The sequence below is a fragment of the Gymnoscopelus microlampas genome, assembly GCF_963454915.1.
Source record: "Gymnoscopelus microlampas genome assembly, chromosome: 19".
In the NCBI taxonomy this organism is placed as follows: Eukaryota; Metazoa; Chordata; class Actinopteri; order Myctophiformes; family Myctophidae; genus Gymnoscopelus; species Gymnoscopelus microlampas.
The window spans coordinates 10245209-10271567 of NC_139956.1; the positions used below are offsets into that span (position 1 = coordinate 10245209).

Consider the following 26359-nt stretch of genomic DNA (forward strand, 5'->3'; position numbering starts at 1 on the left):
ATCTGAGTAGATGGAAAGGTGTTTTATTATCTCCTGGAATAGAGAGAGAGAGAGAGAGAGAGAGAGAGAGGACCTCTGAAAGTCTTATTAAAGAAATGTAACTTAACGTGCTGTACGGCATGTCATTGCCATTCACGTGGCGGTTGCATGTGCATTTTGCACGCATATTCGCGTCATGTACTTTCTGTACCATGAAATTATAAACCGGTTTCTGCACATACCTCGGGATGTATGCAGCACTCCTTAAATTATCTGGAATGTACCCTTCTAACAATACAGGTCTGACTGTCAGACAAAAATGAGGAAGACCGGCGATACACACATATAAGAGATTTACACACCGGTTGGCACGCACCGACGCACGTCCGTTTGTGCTTATCGAAAATACGCACCCCTTTAGTCACTTTATTTAGGCACTATTTACGAACATTTTAGTGAATCAGGCACAAATATGTATATTTTTCTATTATATAATTTAAAAAAAATAATTGGTCGTTCACGCTCGCTGTGCGTTGATGGCTTGTTAACGACCATCATTGATTCTAAATAGAGTAGACCAAGGTGTTACTTGATTTGAATCCTTTGTATCCTTTGAAATAGAGAGGGGTCATTGACCACTTTTCTGCTGTACTAAAAAGGTATATAAAAAACGGACTATTTTATCAATTCAAAATTGCATGACCCTCCCTTGGATTCAAAGTAAAATTAGCTGACCCTCCCTTGGACTAAGATTAGAAAGGCATGACCCTCCCCTATTTTCCTCCAGGGACCCCCTTCTGTAAATTTCGACTGGTCCCTAAACAAAACAAAACACACACACATGTGATTTATTATAGGCTTATGCACATCTTTATTCGTATCATCCCTACGCAAGACACCGAGACATTATTGTAATTTAGGTACTCAAGTACAATTTACTTTTATGGAGTATTGCCAATATTCAGTACTTTTACTGTCTACTCCACTACATCTCAGAGGCAAATATTGTACTTACTACAATTAGTTTTATCGATAGATATATTATGGTAATTTAAGCCACAGTATGACCAACCATCCCTCTGGACTATGGGATCTAGCCTCCACCATAGTTGTTTTGTACAAGAATTCCTGACACTTCCGCCCATGGCAGGATGCCTTGCAGTGTTGCCAGGTTTTGTGAGATAAATAAGCAACCAAGGTCTAGGAAAACAAGCAACAAGCAACTATTCTTCTCACTACACAAAGTACACATACATACGTCATGTCCTCCTAGACTACTAGGACTCCTAGTATGAGCGAATAGGGGAAGGGGATCAACGTCACGTGATGCCTTTGTTTGACCCGGACTCGGAGAAGCATGCCGGGTCAAACAAAGGTGCTCAAAGTGGTCAAAAACCCAGATGTGTGTCTCAAAGAATAGGCCACATGAGCACTTTAAACCTATATGCATTGGATATTTGAAAATAGCTGATCTACAAGCTCACAACGTGTCGCAATGTGAGCTTGTAGATCTTCTATTTTCAAATAAAATTGTGAAAAAGTGACAAATTTTCCCGCAATGTTTGTAACCCATTTTTTCACCCACTGCCTAAGCGTGTAATCCTGAGCACTACTCTCCCTCTGCCATCCTAGGGAGAGCCGTAAACTGAGCTCATACTTCCTTCAATGCATGAGGAGTGAGCAAGCCGCTTCTTATCACCTGACAGGGGGGAGTTTCCCCGGTAGGATGTAGCGGTGAAAGGAACACGTTATTCCAACTAGTTCCTTTCCCCTCCATCAAGCGCCCCGGCTGACCAGGGGGAGGCAGTATAGAGACCAGGATTATTCTGGTAATTACTCCCCATGGGGGCATGGGGAGAACATGCAAACTCCACACAGAAAGGCCCTTTCGCCAACCCCACCTAAGGTATGGGCACTGATGACGCGGAGGAGGAGAGAACACGCCCCCAGCGCCCACAGCGTCCCCAGTGGAAATCGGACCCAGAACCTTCTAGCTTTGAGGCGACAGCGCTACCGATATGAAAATGTTTAAGAACCACTGGTTAAAACAACATTTAGGAAACAAGCCCAAAATAAGCAACCCTACTTTAGAGACAAGCTAAAATAACTGTAACCTGCTGCCTGCAACTAACCAATATTTTCAAGCTACTTTACAAAAAAACACGCCCATAGTCGCTTATAATAAGCAGACATGGCAACACTGATGCCTTGTAGATGAGGTTTGTGTTGTTTATCTCAACGCCCTCTCAATAATCTCATCGAGATTGGCTCCTACACAATACCCCATTCATTGGCTGCTGTTGCCGATGCTGATGCCGATTTTTGTAAACCGTTTTTTCACCCAGTGCCAATTGCCTAAGCTTGTAATCCTGGGCACTACTCTCCCTCTGCCATAAGGATAATTCCTTTTAACAGGTCCGTTCATGAAAATCCTTGCGGTCTTGTTTCCAATGAGGGCCTGTGAGCAATTAGGGGTTAAAAGTCTTGCTCAGGGACAAAGTTCATTTCATTGACACATTTGCTGGCCTGGCCTGGAATTGTACCTGGGGCAACCAGGGCCTCTGGCTCCCTAGGCGGGCTCACTAACCACTCAGCTATGGCCGCCCTATCTTGAACACGCCATCCTGGCCGCCCCATCCCAGGGAGAGTCCCAAACTGAGCCCCCCACCCCCCAGTCACTGATGCACCGAACCCTGCAGATTATCTTATCAACAGAATATGTCAGACAAGGGGAAGTATAGGCTATGGTGAAGATTATTTCCATTCTGTAATTTGTATCTTGTTGGAATGGCAGGCTCCGTTGCGGACCTTCGCTGATGTCTGTGTTTTGATGTGTTCATGGACTCGTCTTTGCCCATTTATTTAACTAGATTTTTGCATTGTTTCTATGGCTATCGGTTCTAGGCTTCTCTGGTAGGTCTGTCGGACTCCCTGAGTGATAGGCAGGGCTTCGTGTGACGTTTGTGCTGGGTAGAGCTGTAAAAGAGGTGGAAAGGTCCTTGTGCAGTGGTAAACGTCTGTGGAGAATGTCTCAGTAGTGCAAACTGACTGTGAAAAGTGGACTGTATAATCAAATGGCAGGTGTGGGGAATTCGACAGGTTTGGGGAATTTGTCAAATCAAGCTTAGGCTGGGGTTGCCATGGCAATCAATTGGCTCATTTGGGCCACGGCCAGAGCCTTTTCAGGCGTTTCTGGACAACCGGCTATCCGACCGGCTTGATAACCGGGTCGTTGATGGGTCGTTTGACGTGCCAAATTTGAAGTCGAAAAGTCGGACGGTTTTCGCACATTTATTGTAATATAAAGAATGGTGTGAAGTCGGGCATTTGTCCGCTATGCCCATTGGACCGCTATGCCCATTTGTAGGCATCTATGGAGAGCCGGTTATTCAGAACCACCGATCCGACCGATATGCACATATCGGGCCATATACTGATGACATCAGGGATCTCCATATGGTCATGAATGCTAATGGAGTGTCACTGCAGTGATGTATGACATCACTGTATACAGCTTATATATAGCGGACAGGGCACATAAAACTGAAGTTCGATTGCAGAGACCAGGAGTCATCACACTGTTATCTTACTATACTGCAGAGAATACAGAAGAGACGAGGTATATAGCATAGATTGAAGACCTGTAACAACTGAGAGATCTTACTAAGATCCCGTGATTTCGCGGAGGAACTTGACTCAACTTCTAAAACTTGCCCTTTTCACAACAGAAAAGTGTATATAGCCCAAGAAGTGAAAAAGGCCCTACAATGTCATTGAAGCCCAAGGTGGTGGATTTTGAGGAGAAATGGGGCATTCTATTGCCGACTCTCACAGCAGTTCTGAAGCTTGAGCCTGTGGCCAGAACTACATGGAATGACCGTTTCTCTGACATTTATTACTTGTGTGTTGCAAACCCAACCAGCCTGGGTGAAAGATTATACTATTCCACCAAGGAGTTCCTGCAAGATCATGTCAAGCAGTTGTGCCAGCAGACAAAGGAGTCAGATGAGAAGATTTTGCTGATGTACGACAGGTTCTGGGAAGCGTACCGTCAGGGCGCTGGCTACTTGAACGGCTTATTCCACTATCTCAACCAATATCGCAGCCCTCTTCATTTCACCAAACAAGAAAACAAAACAGATACAGAACTGCAGAATGACAACAGTGAGCCACTCCCGGAGATTAAAGAGCTGGCGATAGACATTTGGATGGAGGTGATGATCGAGCCACTCCTGGACAAACTGATCCCAATGCTGTTCAATGAAATAAAAAATGACCAGTCAGAAATTCGTGGGATCATCAAATCCTTTCTTGACGTTGGGCAGTACAAGAAGAACCCAATGAAGTTTTATCAGGACATTTTTGAGAAGAAATTTCTCTTAAAAATGGGGGAGCATTACAAACAGGAAGCCTCCAATCTAATGCTAGAATCCAACTGTTCACAGTATATGGAAAAGGTTGTAGCGCGGTTGAAAGACGAAGAGATGCGATTTCATAAGTACCTCATCAAGAGCACCTACGACAAAGTCATCCACGAATTCCAGTATAATATGGTGGCCGCAAACTTGCAGTTCCTCCTTTCGGAGTGTCATAACTTCATCCGACAAGAGAAGACAAAAGACATGTCCAACATGTACACCCTAGTGCGGGATGTGAAAGATGGTTTAACTCACATGACCGAGAAGATGCAGGCCCATATCCACGAGGAGGGCCTCCGAGCCACTAGTAACCTCTCTCAGGAGAATATGCCAACCCAGTTTGTCGAGTCTGTGCTAGAGGTTCACGGTAAATTTGCTCAGCTCATTAACACAGTTCTGAATGGGGAACCACATTTCTTGAGTGCACTTGATAAGGCCTTGACAACTGTGGTGAACCACAAGGAATCCAAGCCCAACCAAAAGGAATCCAACATCTGCAAAGCCCCTGAACTACTGGCCAGGTACTGTGACAATCTGCTAAAGAAGTCTGCAAAGGGAAAGACAGAGAGCGAGGTGGAAGAAAAACTAACCAGCTTAATCACAGTGTTCAAATACATTGATGACAAGGATGTCTTTCAGAAATTTTACTCCAGAATGCTGTCAAAGCGATTAATATTTGACCTGTCATTGTCAATGGACATGGAAGAAATCATGATCAACAAACTAAAACAAGCGTGTGGCTACGAGTTCACAAGCAAGCTCCACAGAATGTACACGGACATGGGCGTGAGCAGTGACCTCAATAACAAGTTTGAAAGCAACAAAGAGGTAGACCTGGGCATCAACTTCCGCATCTGCGTGATACAGGCAGGAGCCTGGCCACAAACACACACCGCCTCTACCTTCACCATCCCGCAAGAACTAGAGAAGAGTGTACAGATGTTTGAGAAGTTCTACACTGAGACATTCAGTGGTAGAAAGTTGACCTGGGTGCACAATCTCTGCACAGGTGAGGTCAAGATGAACTACCTGTCCAAGCCTTACGTGGCAATGGTGTCCACATTCCAAATGGCTGTGCTGCTGGCCTTCAACAACAACATTCAAACAGTGACCTACAAAGAGCTGCAGGATAGCACGCAAATGAACGAGCAGGAGCTACAGAGGACCGTCAAGTCCCTGGTGGAATACAAGATACTCAACCAAGACTCACAAAAGGAAAAACTAGAGGCGGAGTCCACGTTTTTGTTAAATATGGGCTTCACCAGTAAAAGGATAAAGTTCAAGATCACAACAGGGGTACAGAAAGACACGCCACAGGAGATAGAGCAGACAAGGAGCGCCGTAGATGAGGACCGCAAATACTTTTTACAAGCTGCTATAGTGAGAATCATGAAGGCCCGCAAGGTTCTGCGACACAATGACCTCATCCAAGAGGTCATCAACCAATCCAAAGCCAGATTCAACCCCAACATCAGCATGATCAAGAAGTGCATTGAGATACTCATCGACAAGGAATACATCGAGCGCAGTCAAAGCTCTTCAGACGAGTACAACTACATGGCGTGAAAACAAGAAGGGCCAGGAGCATCCACAGACATCCTCCCTTCTCACCCACACATTAACCCGACTGACCGGCCGGGTGGCCCATGCTGGTAAAAACGCCAGCAAACGAATGATAAGACTCATTCATTCATTTAGTCCTGCCGTCAGCAGACAAAGGGAGTGACTGTGTCCTCCATCTTCGGAAAGCAGCAAAAGGGCAAAAAGGTTTCCACGTGATGTTTAGACAGGTACAACACACCACCCAGCCCATCCACCAGTCCCCCATTCAACCCACTCCCACCCATTAACATTTTATACTGTGCAACATCACTAGTGCCCACACACATGCGTGTCAATGAAGAAATGTATGCCTATAGCTATTGGAAGGGGAAAGAGCTGATAAATGCAATAATCAAACTTAATTAAACTTAATTGGAAAAAAGGGGAAAAAAATAATAATTGAGGACAACATTGGGCTGTGACATCGATGGCATGTTTGGATCGACAAATGTAAAAATGTAAAAAAAAAATAGAAATGCGCGAGTGCAGTGAAAAGGGTTGTGAACATGATTGTTTTTTTTATTACATTTTTTTTACCAACGTTTTTGCATTTATTTTTACCAAGGCATGTTCAGATGCAGGTTTTTTTTTCTGATATTTTGTTCGTTTTAATTGATACTTTGCACTAGCATCACAGTAGAACACTTTTACATATGCGAGCTGTCTAGAAGAAGAGCGTGTGTGCGTGTGCGTGTGTGTATGTGTGCTAACAGTGCCAAATTTCTTGTGCTCGCTGCCTGTAGGCCAAGGAAGTAAATGCCTGAATATTTTTTTTGGTGCGAATTATTTTCACATCTCTAAATCCAGGAATCTCTGTCTCAATCAGTTTTATGCGGATTGGTTGAAAGGCATTTAAGCTATGTGTGATGTGTGAAATATGGACATTACCAGTAAAAGGACAAAGTTCAAGATCATGATATTGATCTTAAAAGAAACGCCACTGCAGAAGAAGCAGATGAGGAGCACCGTAGTCCGTAGACACCAAGGACAGCAGAATGCTTTTAAAAGCTGCTATAGTGAGAATCACGAAGGCCTGCAATGTGCTACAACACTGCACCCTCATGGAAGAGGTTATCAACCAATCCAAAACCAGACCCCAGCATCAGCATGAATAAGAAGTGCAATCAAGGTGATCATTAACAAGCAGTATATCGAAGCACAGCCAGCCAGTCAGAGAAAAAAGGCAGACACGAGTAGCTATGTGGCGTACAAAAAAAAGACATCCGCGGACATCCTCCCAAACCACTCACCCAATGACCGACTGATTGCCTGGGTGGCCCGCACAGGTGTAAAAAAAGATAGAAATATAAAGAATTCATTCATCCATTTATTTTTGAACCGTTGCTGTCTGGTCTGGTGTGCTGTCCTTGGCACACCGATGTCTATAATGCATTATGGGCATACTCATAATGCATTTTAATCCTCTTATAGGGTTAGGGTTAGGCTTTATAACAAGAATCATACATGTCTCCTCTATCTCCTGAAATCAGTAAACAGGAAGCATTGTTTTTTTCCTTTCACCAGGTAGTCACTTGATCAGAGATCTCTTTTTCAAGTAAGACCTGACCAAAATGGCAGTTGTTAAAAGACACATAAAAAATAAAAAATAAAAAGGCAAATGATTAGGATGGGTGGAGGTACATTAGAGCATAGGGGGAAGGAATTAAGGTCATGTAATACAAAGGTAAGGCCTTTCCTTACAACTGCAGACCTAGAAAAGGTCATTCACGCTTTTATTTCCTCCAGACTTGATTATTGCAATGCACTTTATTCAGGGATCAGTAAGAAAAACATTCATAGATTGCAACTGATACAAAATTCAGCTGCTAGGCTCCTGACCCGCACAACGAGAGGTGACCACATTACACCAGTCCTTGCGGCCCTTCATTGGTTACCGGTGAGTTTTAGAATTGATTTTAAGATTTTACTGCTTGTTTTTAAGGCCCTAAATGGTCAGGCTCCTGTGTATATGTGTGATCTTCTAACTGAGATCATCCAGCAGGGCCTTGTTGACTGTACCAAAGTCTCGACTTTGTGTCACAAAGGGCGACCGGGCTTTTGCTGTTCGGGCCCCTCGGCTGTGGAACGCATTGCCTGGGAACCTTAGACAGGCAAACTCAGTGTCCTCTTTTAAATCTCTTCTAAAAACTCACCTCTATAGACCAATTATTTGTTTACTAACATTTAGACTGGACGCACAGGTGATTGTTTCACGCAATCAATTTCCAACCTGTTGTTTCGGGGTGCGCTGGTTTCAGCACACCCCAACCCCCTCTTGTGTGTTGGCTAGTGAGGCGCGTCCTAGCGAGAGCTGATAGAATGGGTTTCATTGCGCGCATACTGGTTGCACGCATACTGGTTCTCATCAGTGTGACGTCGTCTGTTAAGGGGTCTATTGCACAGCCTTTTCTTAGAGTATGAACTGTTGTACTATTTATGCAATTTAATGTCGGATTTGTACATCTGTAAAATTGAACTGTTGTTATTGTAAAGCACTTTGTAACTTGTTTTTGAAAGGCGCTATATAAATAAAGTTATTATTATTATATTATTAAATAAAACACCTTCGCATATCGCAGGAACCGTCTGACCAAATTATTTCAAACTCGGCTTGTGTATCGCTGTCGGACCGACTCGGCGAGAACCGCAGATTCGATTTATAGCCATATATGGAGATGGTTATCCAGAACTGCCGATATGAACCATATACCCATATATGGGCTTATAATGATGGCATCAGGGAACCCATATTTGGCAGAGAATGCCATATATAGACATAAAAGGGACACATGCAGGCAGACGGAAGAATAGGTACAGAGATCTTCAGATATAGGGTACAACGGGTACTCCGACGATGTGTATAACGGGTACAATAGCTATTGTACCCGTTTGTAGAAGAAGCGCGCAAAAGAAATGGATCACGTTCCAAAAAGGGTCAGATGTATTTATCACCACAGAACGTGACTTTCCGACATCTGAGGAAGAGCCGCTTAGGCTCGGAATGTCACATTCTGTGGTGGTAAATCCATTTTAAGATTTTTGCAGCATGATCCAGTGTGCAGACTATTTTCCTTACAACAGGTATTGTAAAACCGAGTGGGGCATGCGTTCTCAACTTGTATGCCCAACGGGCACCGGTCTAGTATTGTAATAAATACTAGTATACTGGCTTGTATCTGCTGCTTGTCAATCAAATAAATAACAAGACTGGGTCCAATAGTGGCGTGGCTTCATGTGGCCAGTCTATGACGTATATACTCAATATTACTCCATATTTGGGCCGATCAAATCTTCCGAGGCCAAATTGAGACAATCAGATCCCCATTGACTTTCATTATAAAAAATGATTAAGTTAAAATGTTATTTTTCCTGGCTCGGTTGTTCATAAACATGTTCAGGGAAGTAGCTATTAGGAATCTACTGCGAGTGGCTCTGTGGCTACTTGATAGCATCTGAAATAGTCTGTGGTTGGGATGGATAGGGTCTTTACTGTAAGTCATTGAGCTTTGCTGACACAACTTCTGTTGTGAATGTCCTGTATCGATGCTCTCGTGGTTCCTCTGTAGAAAGCCCAAGGCCGCTAGGACCTTGAACCCAATACCAAACTTCTTCATTCGCCTGAGTGACGTACAACGCAAGTGAGGCGCACAGTGCAAAACTGTTGTGTTAAGACTCTGAATTAGTCAGTTGGGCAAGTAGGTGTGTGCGTGTGTATGTGTGACTTGACACAAACCGGCAGCGAGGCGGGCGGGGGAAACTCTTTCTTATTGGCTTTCCATGCGTTGTCTGGTCGTATTCTGGTTCTTCATGTCGTAAAATCGGGGCGTTTCGAGAACATTTATCAGCGTTTTGAAAACAGAGAGAGGGCGTGTTATTTAAATGACGGTCGGTTTCAGCTGTGGCATTTATCAAAGCTCCGACCAAATGTACGCTAGGCTTGGCTGTATAGGATCCTTTGATAAATCTCACTTGGACTTGGCGTAAGGGGAAATATAAGGCAATATCTCCAAGAGACATGTGATATCTTGACATATCAACTTCATAATCACATGCTCATTCTCAGTTAGGTTCTTTTAAAACCACTTAAAGCATTGCAGACTGCAGTGTGCCCCGTAATTAGAAGAAGGCAATGTGGCATCACACTGTGTTAAATTGCGCCCGGTGGGGTGACCATAGACCATATATTTATCCATAGACGTTTCAGAAAGGGTTGTAAGCCTGGAATCAAGCCACCCAGGCTCCTGATGAATAATGACCTTAGAAATGTTGATTCTGTTCGCAAAAAAATATTTGGAAAACACAAAAAAGGTACAAGACTGTACATCTTACAATAAATGTACCGAATCTCTGTACGAACATATGCACCAGTTTTAATCGTCTGTCTGTCTGTGTCCCTTTTTTGCCCATATATAGAGATCTCTATCTGTCTGTCCTTGTCCCTTTCATGCTCATATATGGAGATCCCTGATGTTATCAGTATATGGTGGCAATATGAGCATAGGCCTACCCATGGGCATATGGGGGGATCGGCAGTTGTAGAAGGTCCTTGAGCAGTGGTAAACGTCTGTGGAGAATGTGAGGAGAATGTCTGAAGAGTGCAAACTGACTGTGAAAAGTTGACTGACTAACTGATCGAATGGCAGGTGTGGGGAATTAGGCAGGTGGGGAATTTTTAGCCTGATTATCAGCCTGTCCACTCAGAGAGTGCGCTAGGGAATTTTCCAAATCAAGCTAAGGCTGGGGTTGCTGTGGCAATCAATTGGCTCATTTGGGCCACGGCCAGTGCCTTTTCTAGTGGCACCAGAAAAGCCACTTATTTTTTAACTCTCCACTTATTAGCCACTTATTTTTAACTCTATAGACCAATTATTTGTTTACTAACATTGAGACTGGACGCACAGGTGATTGTTTCACGCAATCAATTGAATTCCCAACCTGTTGTTTCGGGGTGCGCTGGTTTCAGCACACCCCCCCAACCCCCTCTTCTGTGTTGGCTAGTGAGGCGCGTCCTAGCGATACCCGATAGAATGGGTTTCATTGCACGCATACTGGTTGCACGCATTCTGGTTCTTATCAGTGTGACGTCGTCTGTTAAGGGGTCTATGCACTGAGCACATTCATTGAAATGATAGCTGGGGGCGGGGCAATCCGCCCTCTAGTTATACCTCTATGGATTGGCCGCCCAAGCTCGACGAAGAAGTAACTTCCTGCCAGTGGTGGAAAAAGTACTCGAATTCTTTACTTAAGTAAAAGTACCAATACTGCCATACAAAAATACTCTGTTACAAGTAAAAATTAAAAATGTACTTGAGTAAAAGTACAGTATTGGCATCAAAATGTACTTAAAGTACCAAAAGTAAAAGTACTAAATATTTGAAAATAGCAGATCTACAAGCTCACAACGCGACGTGATGTGAGCTTGTTGTAGATCTGAGCTTGTAGATCTGCTATTTTCAAATAGGCTACGTATTTAATAGGGCTAAAGTGGTTAATGTGTGTTTCATTATATCATAGTTTATATCAGAAAAGTAACTAGTAAGTAACGTTTTCAAATAATTGTAGTGGAGTAAAAGCACAATATTTTCCTCTGAGACGTAGTGGAGTAGAAATACTCAAGTAAAGTACAAATACCTAAAGTACAGTACTTAAGTAAATGTACTTAGTTACTTTCCACCACTGCTTCCTGCCACCCGTATTCTAGCTCGATGGCGCCACCAGGCGTTCGCTTTCCGCAGTAAAATGTACTACCATTTGTCTCATGTGTTGTGTATTCCCACCGGCGCCGTGGGAAAATGTGTGCTAAATAAACAGTGCTTGTTTCATTACTTGTTTAAAATGTGAGAGTACTGACGTAAAACAGGAGAAATGGCAATAATAAAAGTAACAACATCACCATTTAGTTTAATATAGCCTTATCTGAAACGGTGCAACAGGTGGCTCTGTGGCGCAATGGATAGCGCATTGGACTTCTAGGCATATTCACTAGCGGAGTGATTCAAAGGTTGTGGGTTCGAGTCCCACCAGAGTCGATATTTTCCCTTATCCACATGTAACTATCTGTCGTCGGTTGGGAGTGACGTCACTATACCAACCAAGCTGCTAAACTCTGATGAAAGCGTATTTATTTTTTATTTCACTTTTATTTCATTTTATTTTACTCACGTCATATTTGGTGTCAGTACTAGGCAGATAATGCATTAAGACAGCGTGGGGCAACGCTTGATTTAATTACATTTTTCAGTTCATGTTTATATTTCAAAGAAAAACGAAAGACACGGATTATCCACATACAATCGAGAACTGAGCAGCAATGAAAAATAGACGTGTAAGTATAATTAAGCGAAATTAAACATGAATAAATATAGAATATAATAATACGAAATATTATTATTATTATTATTATTATTATTATTATTATTATTATTATTATTATTATTATTATTATTATTATACTGTACATTAGCTTCAAGGATTTATATAATCCATTCGTTTTTAATGGTGGTGTGTGGTAACGGGAGGGGACTGTCAGTCCGTTTCCAGACGACATAGAATTGCGTGGCACCGGGTGTAACCAGCAGCGAACGAGCTAACACCAGTGTTGCCATGTCCGCTTATTATAAGCGACTTTGGGCTTGTTTTTCTGTAAAATTAATTGTAAATATTGGTAGTTGTAGGTTGCGTTTTTTTGGGCTTGTTTCTAGCCCAAATGTACTTTATTTAAGCTTGCTTCGCAATTTTTTCAATTATTAAACCAGTGGTTCTCAAACATATTCATGGACATGTTTTGTGCCCAGGCCCCAGGGAGCATTTGTGTTGTTAGAAGAATGTTTCAAATACATTCCAAATATTCCACATTTTATTGCAAGAGGTTTTTTAAAATTAGTAGATCTACAAGCTCACAACGCGTTGTGAGCATGTAGAGCGACTATTTTCAAATAGCCGATGGTTGAAAGTGCTCATGTGGCCCATATTGCTTCTTTTGGGCTTGTTTGTAGATAGACCTAGTTGCTTGTTTCTCTCACACAACACCTGGCAACACTGGCTAACACAGTAGCCTGCTGCTGCTCACACAGCTGGCTAGGCTACACAATATGACATCTCGTCGTTATGAAACAACATGCAGACAGAGTGAAACTCCACGGTTCCACGGCGTTGTCGTCTGAACTCCTCTTCACTGTCCCAACATTGTTGTCTGACACGTCGTCGTGGTGGATTTGAGTCCTTGTTTTGTTGTATATAGATTTATATATATATTCTTATTTTTAGGTGAGCGGTGTTAGCCAGCTAGCTAGCTACATAGCTAGCTTATGGGCGTCAAAGTTAGCCGTGACTTCAAGCTGATCTCACATTACGGACACGTCAAGGTAAACATTAGCCACCGTCAAGCTAGCCCTGGGAGGCTAACAATGCTAAACTTTGCCTCAACGATGCTGTTATGAACTTCTCAAAACATGAAATAATATGCGAACGTTGCCTCTGAATCTGTGAGCTACCCGACTTTAAATACGTTGCCTATTTTGGTCGTGTCATAGGCACAACATGTTCAGATATTAAATTGCAGATCTGCAAACTAACAAGGCTATTTTTTGAATAGGGCTTATAAGTGGTTAATAATATTGAGCACTCGATTAACAAACTCACATGTTAACTAATGTGTGCGTTAACTTCACCTTCTTGTACGTTTGCAAAGATAGTTGTACTTTTTCCGTATGATCAGCGAGTTATGTGATATGATATGTGGAGTTGGGATTTTATCTTGTGTTTAACCTTTTTATTAATGGTTGGCAGAAAGGGAAAAAAAGCATGCAACTATAACTTAAATCGTTTGATTTGGTTGACAACCATTATATTGCCACTAGAAGTCTGTGAAGTCTAATGAAAATAAATCAACTTCTATAGTACTCTATCTAAATGACTTTGGATGTATTCTAGTCTTCATTTCATTTTTTCCCTTGTTCTCGTTGTTACGCAATCTTTCTTGATTCTTACCCTTTGACTTGTCAATCAATGGGCTCAGCTGCTGCTATCTATAGCAATAAAACAAAGTCATGTCTAAGTAAGTCTTGTGATTGCGCAGAACAGAATCATTACACGCATCCCTATTTACATTCTATGATGTCTGTAATTCAATCAAAGGTCCCCCAGATCTTCCTTCGGGGGGGCTGTGATGTCAGAGCCCAGGAGTCCCACGCCAACCCCAGCCGGTGACACATACAAAGGCTGGGTGTTCAAATGGACTAATTACATCAAAGGATATCAGCGCCGATGGTTTGTCCTGAGCAATGGCTTGTTGTCTTACTACAGGTACGGTTTGTCAGCGCTACATATACCATAGAAGTGAGTAGCACCTAGCCACGGCCATGTTACACTTGAAACCTGCTGTAACTACTGTTTTATAACACTCAATAGATTTACTTGCACCTAAACACACAAATCCATTTGAGAATCTAAACGTGAGCGTATTGCATGTGCAATCATCGAATTTGCCCCTTTTAAATCAAGTCTTAGGTCTGTTGTCCAAAGCTTAGTAGTGAAAGTAAGTATTAACAACTTCATCTTTATGGCATCTGGTCTGATCCAAGCTGGTCTGAAGAAGTGACTTAAATGCCGTTTGTCCCTGAAAAACAGGACCCAAGCAGAGATGGGCCACACGTGTAGAGGAACCATTAACCTGGCTACAGCAACTATTGCTGTGGATGATGCCTGCAACTTTGTCATCTCTAATGGTGGAGCACAGACCTATCACCTGAAGGCCAGCTGTGAGGTAGAACGCCAGCGCTGGATCACTGCCCTGGAGCTGGCCAAAGCTAAGGCTGCACGCATGCAGGCAGAGTCAGGTACTTTGGCTGATGCCTGATGAAGGTCCATATAATCGAAACATTCCGAATAGGAAAATTAAATATTGGGAGCTATTTTTTCATAGTACAGATGTGTTTTCATAAAACAGTTTTTCTAAAATGAATAGTTCCATTGGTTGATTCTGATTGGCTGAGTCCTGTTGTAAAATACTCTATAAACACACACCGCTTGTATCAGTATCACATTTTGTTCCATGGATGAAATCCATTTGCGATTTCCTACTGTATTGAATTATTTGTCTTTTTACAAGATGAATATTCTGCTTCTAAGAACGAGTTTCTTTGACCTCATGAGTCATGCAAGGTGAGTGACAAATGTTTTTTTGCTTAACCTTTTAATCTGAACATCTGTGTTGTCTTGTTTGTCCTTAGATGATTCTGGGGATGACTTTTCTACAAACACTCCCCAAGGGCAAGGTGGGGGTTCTCAGAACTCAGAAGTCCAGTCCACACTCAGAACACTGGGCAGTAAGGTGGAAGATCTGAGCACGTGCAATGACCTCATCTCCAAACATGGTTCTGCCCTCCAAAGGTTAGTCTGTAACCCATTAGTAAGTAACTGGAACTCAATACTGTGGCTCTCGACCGTGCCCTTTTTATGCAAATCTTAGCGACCGCACTATCCGGTTCTTCCGGTGTTTACGGTCTGACCACAGCACTGCAAAAGTAACATGTAGATAACAGATAAGCTGTTTGATAGCGTTCTGATATAAGGTACAATTCCTTTCTTAAAACCTCTTCAGCACCTTTTTTGGGGCGGTGTAGCCGCCCCCTATAAGTGAGTTTTGGACACCGACCAAAAAATGTGTGTACCCCCTAACCCTTCCATTGTTAATGCAAATCGATACTTTTTTCATATCAGCCAATCACATTACAGCTAGTGTCATCACCACTAACTGTAATGTGATTGGCTGATTTTGCAAATTCAGGACTGTGATTGGCTAGCGAAACACATGACACATGTGCAGCCCTATGAATAGCAGTGTGGACTTTAAAAAAGGTCATTCATCCTTTTTTAAAGTAAGTCATGTTGTGATGACCACACACCGCCCACTTCACACTGGGTGTGATTTTTTAAGATACTTGTTAGAACACCGAGACGCTTTGGCATGTCTGCCTATCGGCTTTGAAAAAGTTCAACAAGCTTGGCTAACAGTATGGTCACTAATGATTTCAGTAGCCAGAATAGCGATAGCCAGAATGTGATCCACTTTACGTACAAGCTATTTTGTCTGTTGCAGATGTTCGTTACTTAACTTATACAATGAATTTAAGGTTGAAATAGTGGTTGCCATAGCGGTGTGACGTACATTTTAAAACGCATGTTTTGATGAGGTTTTGGCTGTAAAATTGGCTTGAGGGGAACTTTAAGCTTACATACGGTATGTATTGTTTGTTTACGCATGCATGTTTGTACACCGCCACACACACATACAGTATGTACATTCATGCATATATGAATAGAACAGCTTTCAAAGATATTTTGACAATCTATTCCAGGTCTTTGTCAGAGCTGGACAGTTTACGTCTTACAGGAGAAGCTGGGGATAAGATCCGCCAGGTGACGGAGAGAGCAACACTGTTTCGCATCACATCGAATGCTATGATTAATGTGAGTGTCACCTCCGTTGTGTTTGTATCTGCCTTTACTTTTTTCCTTCCAATCTGTGTTGGATGGATCAGCTTAATGCATAGGCTCCTGCAGGGTTTTGTCAGATCTGAAACCTCAGTGGTGTCATCACCACTGGCATCATTGTGTATTGTGTCTGATTGTGTGTGTCTTAAATTAAATAAACCGTTTAGACCCATGTATATTTGTGACATTTCCCTCACTAGGCCTGCCGAGACTTCCTATCGCTGGCCCAGGCCCACAGTAAACGCTGGCAGAAAGCCCTCCAGGCTGAGCGGGAGCAAAGAGTGAGGCTAGAGGAGACCCTCGAACAGCTAGCTAAGCAGCACAATAACTTGGAGAGAGCTTTCAGAGGAGCCTCACAGGCTAATGCTGCCACTGACAACAAAGGTAAGCACACAGGCCCATGTGAAAAGGCAAGGTGTCTGTGATTTCAAAGTTATAGTAAAGGTCTACTACATTAATGTCTAATGTAGCACACCTGTAGGACACCTGACTCACCCTATCATTTCCCCTCCAGGTATTGCCGGACCAGGTATGTCCGGACCAGGTATTGCCGGACCAGGTATGTCCGGACCAGGAATGTCCGGACCAGGAAAGGGTGAGGCGAGTGATGAAGAGGACGACAACGAGTTCTTCGATGCCATGGAAGAGGCACCTGAGTTCATCACTGTACCCGCAGACCCCCAGTTCCATAAGTCAGTCTGAGTGATGAAACCTGATTTTTGCCTCGAAATGAACACATTCAGAGCGTAATTCCCCTAGTCCTCATTATGCCAGTGCTGTTGCTTATTTGATTGTTAATTGCTTATTTATTTGTTTTTGGTACACTTCCTTGAAGTTGATTACAATTGTTCAAGTACCAATTTCCTTCTAGGAATATATATACCAAACAAGATGGGTTCCAATAACGGCATGGCTCCCATGCGGATCTCTGACATCATATTGATGATCATCTCAGTCATGGCCAAATGTAGAGCGATGTCATGAATTTCTGCATCTATTTTATGGTGCTTTGCATGATTGATTAGTAGCAAGACATTTTGTTGTATGCAATATTAGCTCTTACAGAGCTATGCCATGATGACAATAAACGTGCATTCATAAGCTTTTATCGTTTATTTCTGCCGTATCGATGATGTAATATTGATGATATCAGTTATGTCCAAATTTGGTCACAGTTTAACTGATCCGAGCCCCATTGACTTTCATTCTAAATTAAAGTTACATTTTCCTAAAATTAAGTTAAACTTTCCTATAATTATATAAAACATTATTAACTAGGCATACTGGCATTGTGCACCAAATAAAATGTGGTTCAGTTTATTAGATTAGCTCCGGACAAACGGATGCACAGACACACTGTTTTAGACTGCTAGTCTGTTCTAGAGCCACGCAAAAAAAGATTCAGGATGTCAACCAAAACAAATGTGACATGTAAATCATAGTAATCATGCCTTTGAATGTCACAAGTTGTCTAATTGTAACTTTTGTTTCTAGTATCTCATTGTTAAGACTACTTCATGTCTCCTTTTTGAGACATGAAGAACCGCAGTAGTTGCGGTTGTGGAAATTACTAAACTATTCTGTGCTGTCATTAAATGTCTTTGATCTCTCTGCGGCTTGGTGAACAGAAGATCAAGCAGCAACATCAGTGGCTTCAACAGTGAAATGTGCTCTGATGATCAGTCGGTAGGTGTCACGTTTGTTTCAGCTAATCACTAAGCGTGAAACGTATTGATGCTGCACATTATATTAACATGTCCTCCCTCATTCTTAGCTTAACGAGGAGCCGCTCGCCATCAACCACGAATCCCCGTCTCAGGAACTGGTGCCGGTGAAGAAAAGACGCACCCGTATACCAGACAAGCCCAACTACTCAATCAACCTATGGAGCATAATGAAGAACTGCATTGGCAAAGAGCTGTCCAAAATCCCCATGCCTGTCAGTATCACCACAAATACTACTAGGCCATCTTCCCAGGAAATACATTAATAACTATTACAGTCATGTGCACATGCATGCGCATCATAGATGCATGGTCTCTGTCTGTGTCCGGTGCACATGTGTGCACACATCATAGAGATTGTGTGGTCATTCTGGTCAATGGTGTGGTGTTAGGTTATGTACACTGACTCCCGCTTTTCTCGCTCTGCGAGTGTGTGTCAGTCTAGTAGCTGTGCGCAACAATGTTGGTGTAGCTAAGAGTTTTCCATGTAAAAAATATATTTTATACATGCATGGACTATCAAGTTTGACGTGAGCAACGAGTTCGGCCATGTTTAGTTTGCCATCTCCCTTGTGTTGCCGTTCTCCATTATGTCTGCTCACCAAATGTTGCTCTATGCTCCATTGGAAATGAAAATGTTAACATCCAAATTATGTATTGCAATGTCCAACGCAGCTTACAGTATTGTACATGCACACTTTAATGCATGCTTCTATCGTCTCTCTCCTTTGACTTCCAGGTGAACTTCAATGAGCCCATCTCCATGCTGCAGCGGTTGTCAGAGGATCTGGAGTACCATGAGCTGCTGGACAAGGCGGCCAAGTGCCAGAGCTCTCTGGAGCAGATGTGCTACGTGGCCGCCTTCTCCGTCTCGTCTTACTCTACCACTGTCCACCGCACGGGCAAGCCTTTCAACCCCTTACTGGGCGAGACCTATGAGCTCGACCGCCGGAGAGAGAGTAGCTACCGTTCCCTCTGTGAGCAAGTGAGTGGGGGGTGAGGGAGCGAGAGAAAGTGACTTTAAGGAACTCGTTATATTGATTTATCAGCTGGTAGGACAACAGAGATTGACAAAATGAGGGGTGAGGAAGACGGCAGGCCATGGTTTAATGATAGAGTGGAATGTAAGGCCATGGTTAAATGATAAGAGTGGAATGTAAAGGGGAATGTGGGTTAGCATTGTTGGAATGTGAGAAACCGTACAGGTGAAGGCCACGCTCCATCATGGGAACAGATACGACGTGTATGGGCATATTTTTAGAAACGTATACACTTGGAGTGTTCACGGTTATCCACAGTTAAGATCATATTCATACAAATTAACATTGCAGTGCACGTCACAGGCCTTGAACACAGCAACCATTATCATTCGTGCTGACTGACATGTAACGAACCAAGCCAAAGCGTCTCATTAAGCACGGAGCCTTTATAGAATAGATTTTTTCATGATCTCTGCCAGGCGAGGACATCCGTATTTGGTCTAAGTTTCCCAATCTGGCCTCCATTGATTTCTGGTATATAACAAAAAGTATGAAAAGTGAAAAAATATTCACAGTATTAAAAATATTCTGGGACTGGGATTTATTTCCAGTCTATGATGTCAGTACTATGTCAGTCATCTGCATATTTGGGCAGCGTTTCAGCCTATTATGACTTCCACAGATTTCTGGTAAATAAAAAATGTAAGTTCTAGAAAGTGAAAACAATATTCACAATGTGAAGAATATTCTGGGATTTACTTCCTTGATCTACTAGCAGTGTACACAAGAAGGTTGGGTTTGATTGGACCAGTGTTTTGCCAGATTATCTCCGGACACACACACACACACACACACACACACACACACACACACACACACACACACACACACACACACACACTCGCTCTCTTCTAGACTGCGCTCCCCATAGGAGCCACGCTGTAATAATACTGTACATCAAAGAGAGACTGAAACTTACTGTGAAACTATGGCACTTAAAGTACAAAGTAAAAGTATTCAATGTCAATGAGAGACTTTGAAGCTTTGAGGTGGCTATCTCGTAAAGGAACACATTTATTCAACTTTTATGTCCATATTTTGGTCCTCAACAATGCTCACTTTAACTCAATTCCTGCCAATCACGCATAAATGCGATCTATTAAATAGCGCACTTGGCCGCCAAGATCGCATAAATGCGTTCTATTGAAAAATGAAAAGATTTGAAAAAAAATCGGGAAAAAAAATAATAATAATAATTTGACCCAAAGACCAAGGAGATGATTTTTCGAAGGAAAAGACTCCCATCCACTTCCTTGTTAACGTAAAACTTAAAAATGATGAGTACTTTTTAAATTTCAATGAAAAATCTCTGGCAGACAACAACAAAAAATCTGAAATAACTCTGGCAGGTGAAGTGTTAAGATTGTACCATCTCAAAGCTGACATGTTACTAAAAAAAATAAACTGAGGAATTAGAAAATGAAATGGTAATTAAATAAAATGCTTTCAGGCAGCAAATCCAGTGACTGGGCAGCTGTGGACACTGCTATCAGAGCATTCTGTCCCCACAGTTTTAATTAGATTGTAGCACTGCCAAATAAGTTTTGATAAGGAATGACTTTTTCATTTCTCTGTCTTGAGTTGAAATGCATCCATTTGAAAAATATATATACATAACACAAAATATCCTTTTATTCTTAGGTGAGTCACCACCCCCCTGCAGCAGCACATCATGTGATCTCCGATCGAGGCTGGACCCTGAGGCAGGAGATCACCGTTGCCAGCAAGTTTAGGGGCAAATACCTATCAATCATGCCCTTAGGTGAGTAACGGAGGCTTTGAAAACACACTCTTGCTCAGGAGTAATGTGCAGTATGGAGGTTTCAGACACTGCATGACAAGATGAACAGGTTATGTAGAGAATTAGGTGTTACTGAGGTGCGTCAGTCATACCATTCTGACAGATATGGATGGGATGATTGGCTGATAAATGATAAAGGTAATTAATTAGCTGACGTATTAACATTCTGGATGGGTCAGTTGATGAAGTGTGACTCTTAACACAATGTAAACATCGGGCTAACACATCAAGTTAACATGGATGTGATTTGTTGAACAAACTTTGCGTTGGGTCGTCCTTGCAGGCACAATCCATGCCATCTTTGAAAAAGGCAACAATCACTACACATGGAAGAAAGTTACCACCACCGTGCACAATATCATCGTGGGCAAACTATGGATCGATCAGGTGAGGCAAAGTTGCAAGCGCTAAACGGCACAGATACAATGTCGTCTTGATATGAATTGCCATTACTCCAGAATGATTGCCCATGCATTTGAGTGTCCAAGTGACAAATAAGACTTCATTGTCCATTTTTGTCTTTGGAAATTATACTGTTATCTCTTCCCCAGTCAGGAGAGATAGATGTGGTGAACCATACGACGGGGGATCGTTGCCATCTGAAATTTATCCCCTACAGCTACTTTTCCCGAGATGTGGCCAGGAAGGTATGGAAAAAAGAGAACATTTCAGACTCGATTGCAACAGTTCTTACTGTTAGTCATAGACAAGTTCTGCTTTTTCTGTGGTACCGCCTGACACACTATTCTGCAGCCCTTAGCACGTTTCTGTCCAGCATTGCTCACTCTCCTGTGGTTTTTCTGTCTTTCATAGACAGTCACAGCATGATGAACGTTCTCTTTTTTCTGCTTTTCCTGTCTCGTCCTTTCCCTCCTTCTATGGTCAGGTGACGGGTGTGGTGACGGACAAGGATGGCAAAGCCCACTACGTGTTGTCGGGAACGTGGGACGAAAAGATGGAGTTCTCCAGGGTGATGCAGAGCAGCCGAGGGGGAGAGAACGGCACTGAAGGCAAACAGAAAACGGTGTACCAGACACTCAAAGCCCGCGAGATCTGGAGGAAGAACCCACTGCCGTGAGGACTGTCTTTGTTCACTTGAATCTGAGTGTTTGTACTCGGACCTATTCATTTTGTTGCACAGTTCTTTCGACAAGTTGAGAAACTTGACAAGTTGAGAAACTTGTCGGCTTCTCAGTTGAGAAAATGTCTTTTGGCAAGTACTCGAAAGGTCATGCGACAAAAGTATTGTCCTGTAGCCTCACGGGTGAAAACGGTATCTAAGTTGGCATAGCAGGGCAGTATTATTGCCAGGGCAACTCATGAGATGTACACTCACAATATGACTTTTCAGGCCTTTCTGTGGTACACAAATCTGATTGTTGATGAATGACCCTCTTTTGCCGCTTGTGACTGTTATACAGTGAGGGTGCAGAAGCCATGTATTTCTTCACTGACCTGGCGCTCACCCTGAACGAGCCCGAGGAAGGTATGGCGCCCACTGACAGCCGGCGCCGGCCGGACCAGCGGCTGATGGAGGCTGGCCGCTGGGATGAGGCCAACGCTGAGAAGCAGAGACTGGAGGAGAAGCAGCGGAGTGTCCGTCGAGAGAGAGAGAGGGAGGCCGCCAGCCAACACACCCCAAGCCAATCAGAAGAAAGTAAGATAACACGGTTATTATGCCTTCTAATGCTCTATCCCCCCTCCAAACCTCAATTGAAAAATCTTGGAACTAAACTGCCATACAATCTCTGTAACTCCTTTTTCTTTCTCAAAAGCTATCGATGAGGACTCTTTTACTGACCCCTCTATAAAAAGCAAGTATTTCTGTTTTTTTCCTCTCTCTCTGTCTCTTCCACTTTCCTATCAGTCAGCATTTAGTTTCTTTGGTTCTAATTGCTGGTTCTCTTGAAAGCGATGTGGAACTTACTGTACAGTCTCTTTTTTAGCAATCTACAGATAACCAATAATCTGTTATTGTTCCTTCTATCAGGTGCACACCACGACAACTACAAGGCGCTATGGTTTGAGCATTGTGAAGACCCCATCACAGGTGAGCCAGTTCACATCTATAAGGGAGGCTATTGGGAAGCCAAGGAGCGTGGCAGCTGGGAGGATTCTCCAGACATATACTGACCTCAGCATGGACTGGAAAGTCTCACAAACAAGGCTCTTGCACTGGAGAAATCCAGCGGCGAGTTCCCGTAAAGGCCTGCTCGTCACCCATCGTACCCACCCCACAGCAGATAGATCCAACAACGGCTCTCTGTTCTAAGAGACCTGAAGGACGGACACTGCAGTCTGATCCAGCGGGACAACAGGGTCTTCCCTCCGGCCCTATCCAATTTTGGTCCCTGGCTCCTTGCCCTGGGTTTTAAGCCCCTGCCTCTCTCACCATTACATGTCTGACGAGAATGGGAAGATGAAACAGTTGAAACTTTTTGTCCGCAAAGCCGACTGTAGCAAATAGGGTTTATTTTCACAAGTCGATAAACAATAAACTTTGACATGGTGAGGATAAGGGACCAGGGAAGGATATGAAATGGGCAGAACTGCCTAATGTAGGTCATCCTCTTTCTTCCCCTCTTGATCCTGTCGTAGTCACTGTAACAGATCAAGAGCAGATGCTGTTTGATCAGTCACATCTTCTCTACCATTGTGTGCCGCTAGCACTCTTATCTGTGAGATGATGTATTATTTTCTAACCTTCATCCAGGGCCTTAGGCTTAGGCCCTGAAGCAGGGGGTAAACCCTGGATAACCTAGTTGAAATAAGTGTTGTTAAAATGCTGATTGGTGGCCTTCAAGAAAATAGAGACATTTCTTTTTCTCAATTTCTCAACCCATTTCTTGTGTTGACCTAATGAACTGAAGATTCCAATGTGCTTGTACGTACGTACATGCTGTCATAGCAACTCTGCCATCAGTTACCTGTACTGCCATTTTGCAGTATATATAAAAAAAATCCTAGTGCCCAAAATACTGCACCCCCCCCCCCCACAAAAAGAGAAAAAGAAAGACATTTATTTTTATTTTCAGATTATTCTATTGTTAACAGAGCCTTTTTTATAGTCTGTTAATTTTCAATTCATCGGTGCAATTACGTTTTTATGATTTTAATTTTGGAGTGTTCTTGGGTGGTAGTGTTTGAAGACCTAGGCACCATCTCTCTTTGCTGTTACTTCGCCCTAGGGCTAATTTATATTTTGTCGGTGAACCTTGTCACTCGAGGAAAGAAACAGATTGCTGAAAAATCGCTTATTTTCGTCGAGCAAAACTGACATTTTCAACAAAGTATAAATTAGACTTGTGGGAAATGGGCACGTTGCTCTCACCTGTCTTTAAAATCACAACAGAGTAGATATTATACTAAATGTATATAGGTTGGGTCTCACAAAACACATTGGAGATAGATAATAAACAATAACAAATACACTATGGCAAGAGTTTAGAAAATCTTAGTCAGTCTTAGTACATTTGTTTTAATAACAATGAATGAAGTTAAAGGACCACTTCACCCATTTTCAACCTAATGGTCATTTCTGTCTACTTGCTCTTTGTCTCAGAAGAGCACTGTGGACAGTTCTGAAACCGTCTTACCACTGACTGACATCATCAGTAGTGATTCCAAACGTTTTTATTTTCTAAATTAATATTAGAACAAGGACTTCTTCAGCATGCTAATTTCCAGGAAGAGAGAGGCTGTAATTTCTATTAGCTTGGGGTCCCCATCGATGATGTCATTGGTAGACAGGTTTCTGAACTGGCCATTGCCCAGTGAGGCGCAGTGTGAGTAGACGGAAATTGTGGCATCATAATGAGCATTAGTGTGGACCGATTATATGAAGATTGTAGAGGTTGAAAATGTGTGAAGTGCTTCTTTAAGATTTCATAATTAACCACTCAAGCCCTATTTTATTCTAAGTCATATGACGGTATTGTGCAAAAAAAGCGAATCTACAAGCCAACAGTGTGTTGCATCGCGATACATTGTTAGCTTGTAGATGGGCTATTTTTTCTAATTTCTTTTTTTTTTTTACATTTTTGCCCTATAAGGACATGTACAAAAAATACGGACGCAAGGTTGAAAGTGGTTAAGGAATAGTATTTTGCCATTTTGTACGTAGAGAATCGCAACCTAGGTTTCATGGCACTAAAAGTCATTTTAAAGTGTGTTGTTATCTGGTGAAGTACTTGCTGTGATTTTGTGCTGTAAAGAGAAACTGGTGTGAGTAATGCAAGAGAGAGTGCAGGAAACCAGAAGAAATTAATGCAGTGGTGAAATAAAACAACCATCACATCGCAGTGAATACACATTTGCGTATTCTGACAAATTCATACATATGCAAGTGTGTTTTGACACCAAAAATATGGGATATACTGTGTGCGTGAATTTCTAAAATTTTGTTTGTAAGTGTACTTAAAAAATGAAGAATAAAGAAAAAGAATTTAAAAGCATTGCAAATAAGTATGATTTTATAAATGTATAGAAAATGGTATTATAATATAGTATTGATAATTGTACGGTAGTTTTTTTGTCTTATACTGTAGTTCCTCTAATATTATCGGAAGAGGAACGTGTAAAGGGAGCTTCCAAATTTATTGTGTGGGAACCAACATGTGACACTGTTCAGTATTGTCTTAAAAATAGGAGCAAAAAAATCAGTTTCAAACATGCTGATACTGTATGCCAAACAAATGAATTTCATACAGTTGTCTTTCATTTATTTCATTCCATTTTCATAATTTTTCATTAATTGGATAATACAGTTGCAGATTGTTTGCCAAATCAGTATAGGAATTTCTGTTATCTTCAGTACATGCTGTGCAGTTGATGCGGATAACTTAATCTTATGTTGACCATGAAGTAATAAAAAGCAAACCAAAACTTGTGCTGTCTTCAATTTTTGTTTAAGTTCAGATTTGATTGAGTTCATAGACAAAGGTGTAGACAAATTAGATCATATAATCGGTAGACTAGTTTTTTTTTAAAGCACAACCAATATAGTGGACTAGTTTGTTTTGGAAGAAAAAAAAACTGTCACCTGAACAGACCAAATAAGAGCATTAATGTGTTTTTTTTGCCATTTTAAGCTTATATCAGAATATTTACCTGAATGAGTTAAAAGTCAAAAGTAACAACACTTATAATTTCTCTAATGGCGGCAACAATTACCTGAAAATGCCATACAAATTCCGTATGCGATTTTTGACAAGTAAAAACGCAGCTGTGCAAGTAAGTATATCTGTGACGAATAGCTGCCACCTATGTTGGTAGAAACCTACTGTCATAATGTCATGTTAT

The 26359-nt window shown here is 42.1% G+C and overlaps 2 protein-coding genes across 2 annotated transcripts; both read left to right on the top strand.

Moving 5' to 3' along the window:
• Positions 1-3746: 3746 nt before the first annotated feature.
• LOC311034370 (cullin-2-like) lies at positions 3747-5963 on the top strand (the record flags this gene model as incomplete). Its single annotated transcript, XM_084042251.1, has 1 exon — positions 3747-5963. The coding sequence occupies one exon, from the start codon at positions 3747-3749 to the stop codon at positions 5961-5963; it is 2217 nt and encodes a 738-aa protein (XP_083898377.1).
• Positions 5964-13061: 7098 nt separating this feature from the next.
• LOC311034573 (oxysterol-binding protein 1-like) lies at positions 13062-24051 on the top strand. The gene is made up of 17 exons (XM_084042452.1): positions 13062-13363; positions 14136-14303; positions 14628-14836; positions 15230-15389; positions 16358-16469; positions 16694-16877; positions 17008-17185; positions 18122-18179; positions 18268-18432; positions 18957-19202; positions 20899-21019; positions 21342-21445; positions 21610-21705; positions 21945-22132; positions 22480-22715; positions 22834-22872; positions 23049-24051. Exons 2-17 carry the CDS (start codon positions 14167-14169, stop codon positions 23189-23191), a joined length of 2376 nt encoding a protein of 791 aa, XP_083898578.1. The 5' UTR covers positions 13062-13363; positions 14136-14166; the 3' UTR covers positions 23192-24051.
• Positions 24052-26359: the final 2308 nt, after the last annotated feature.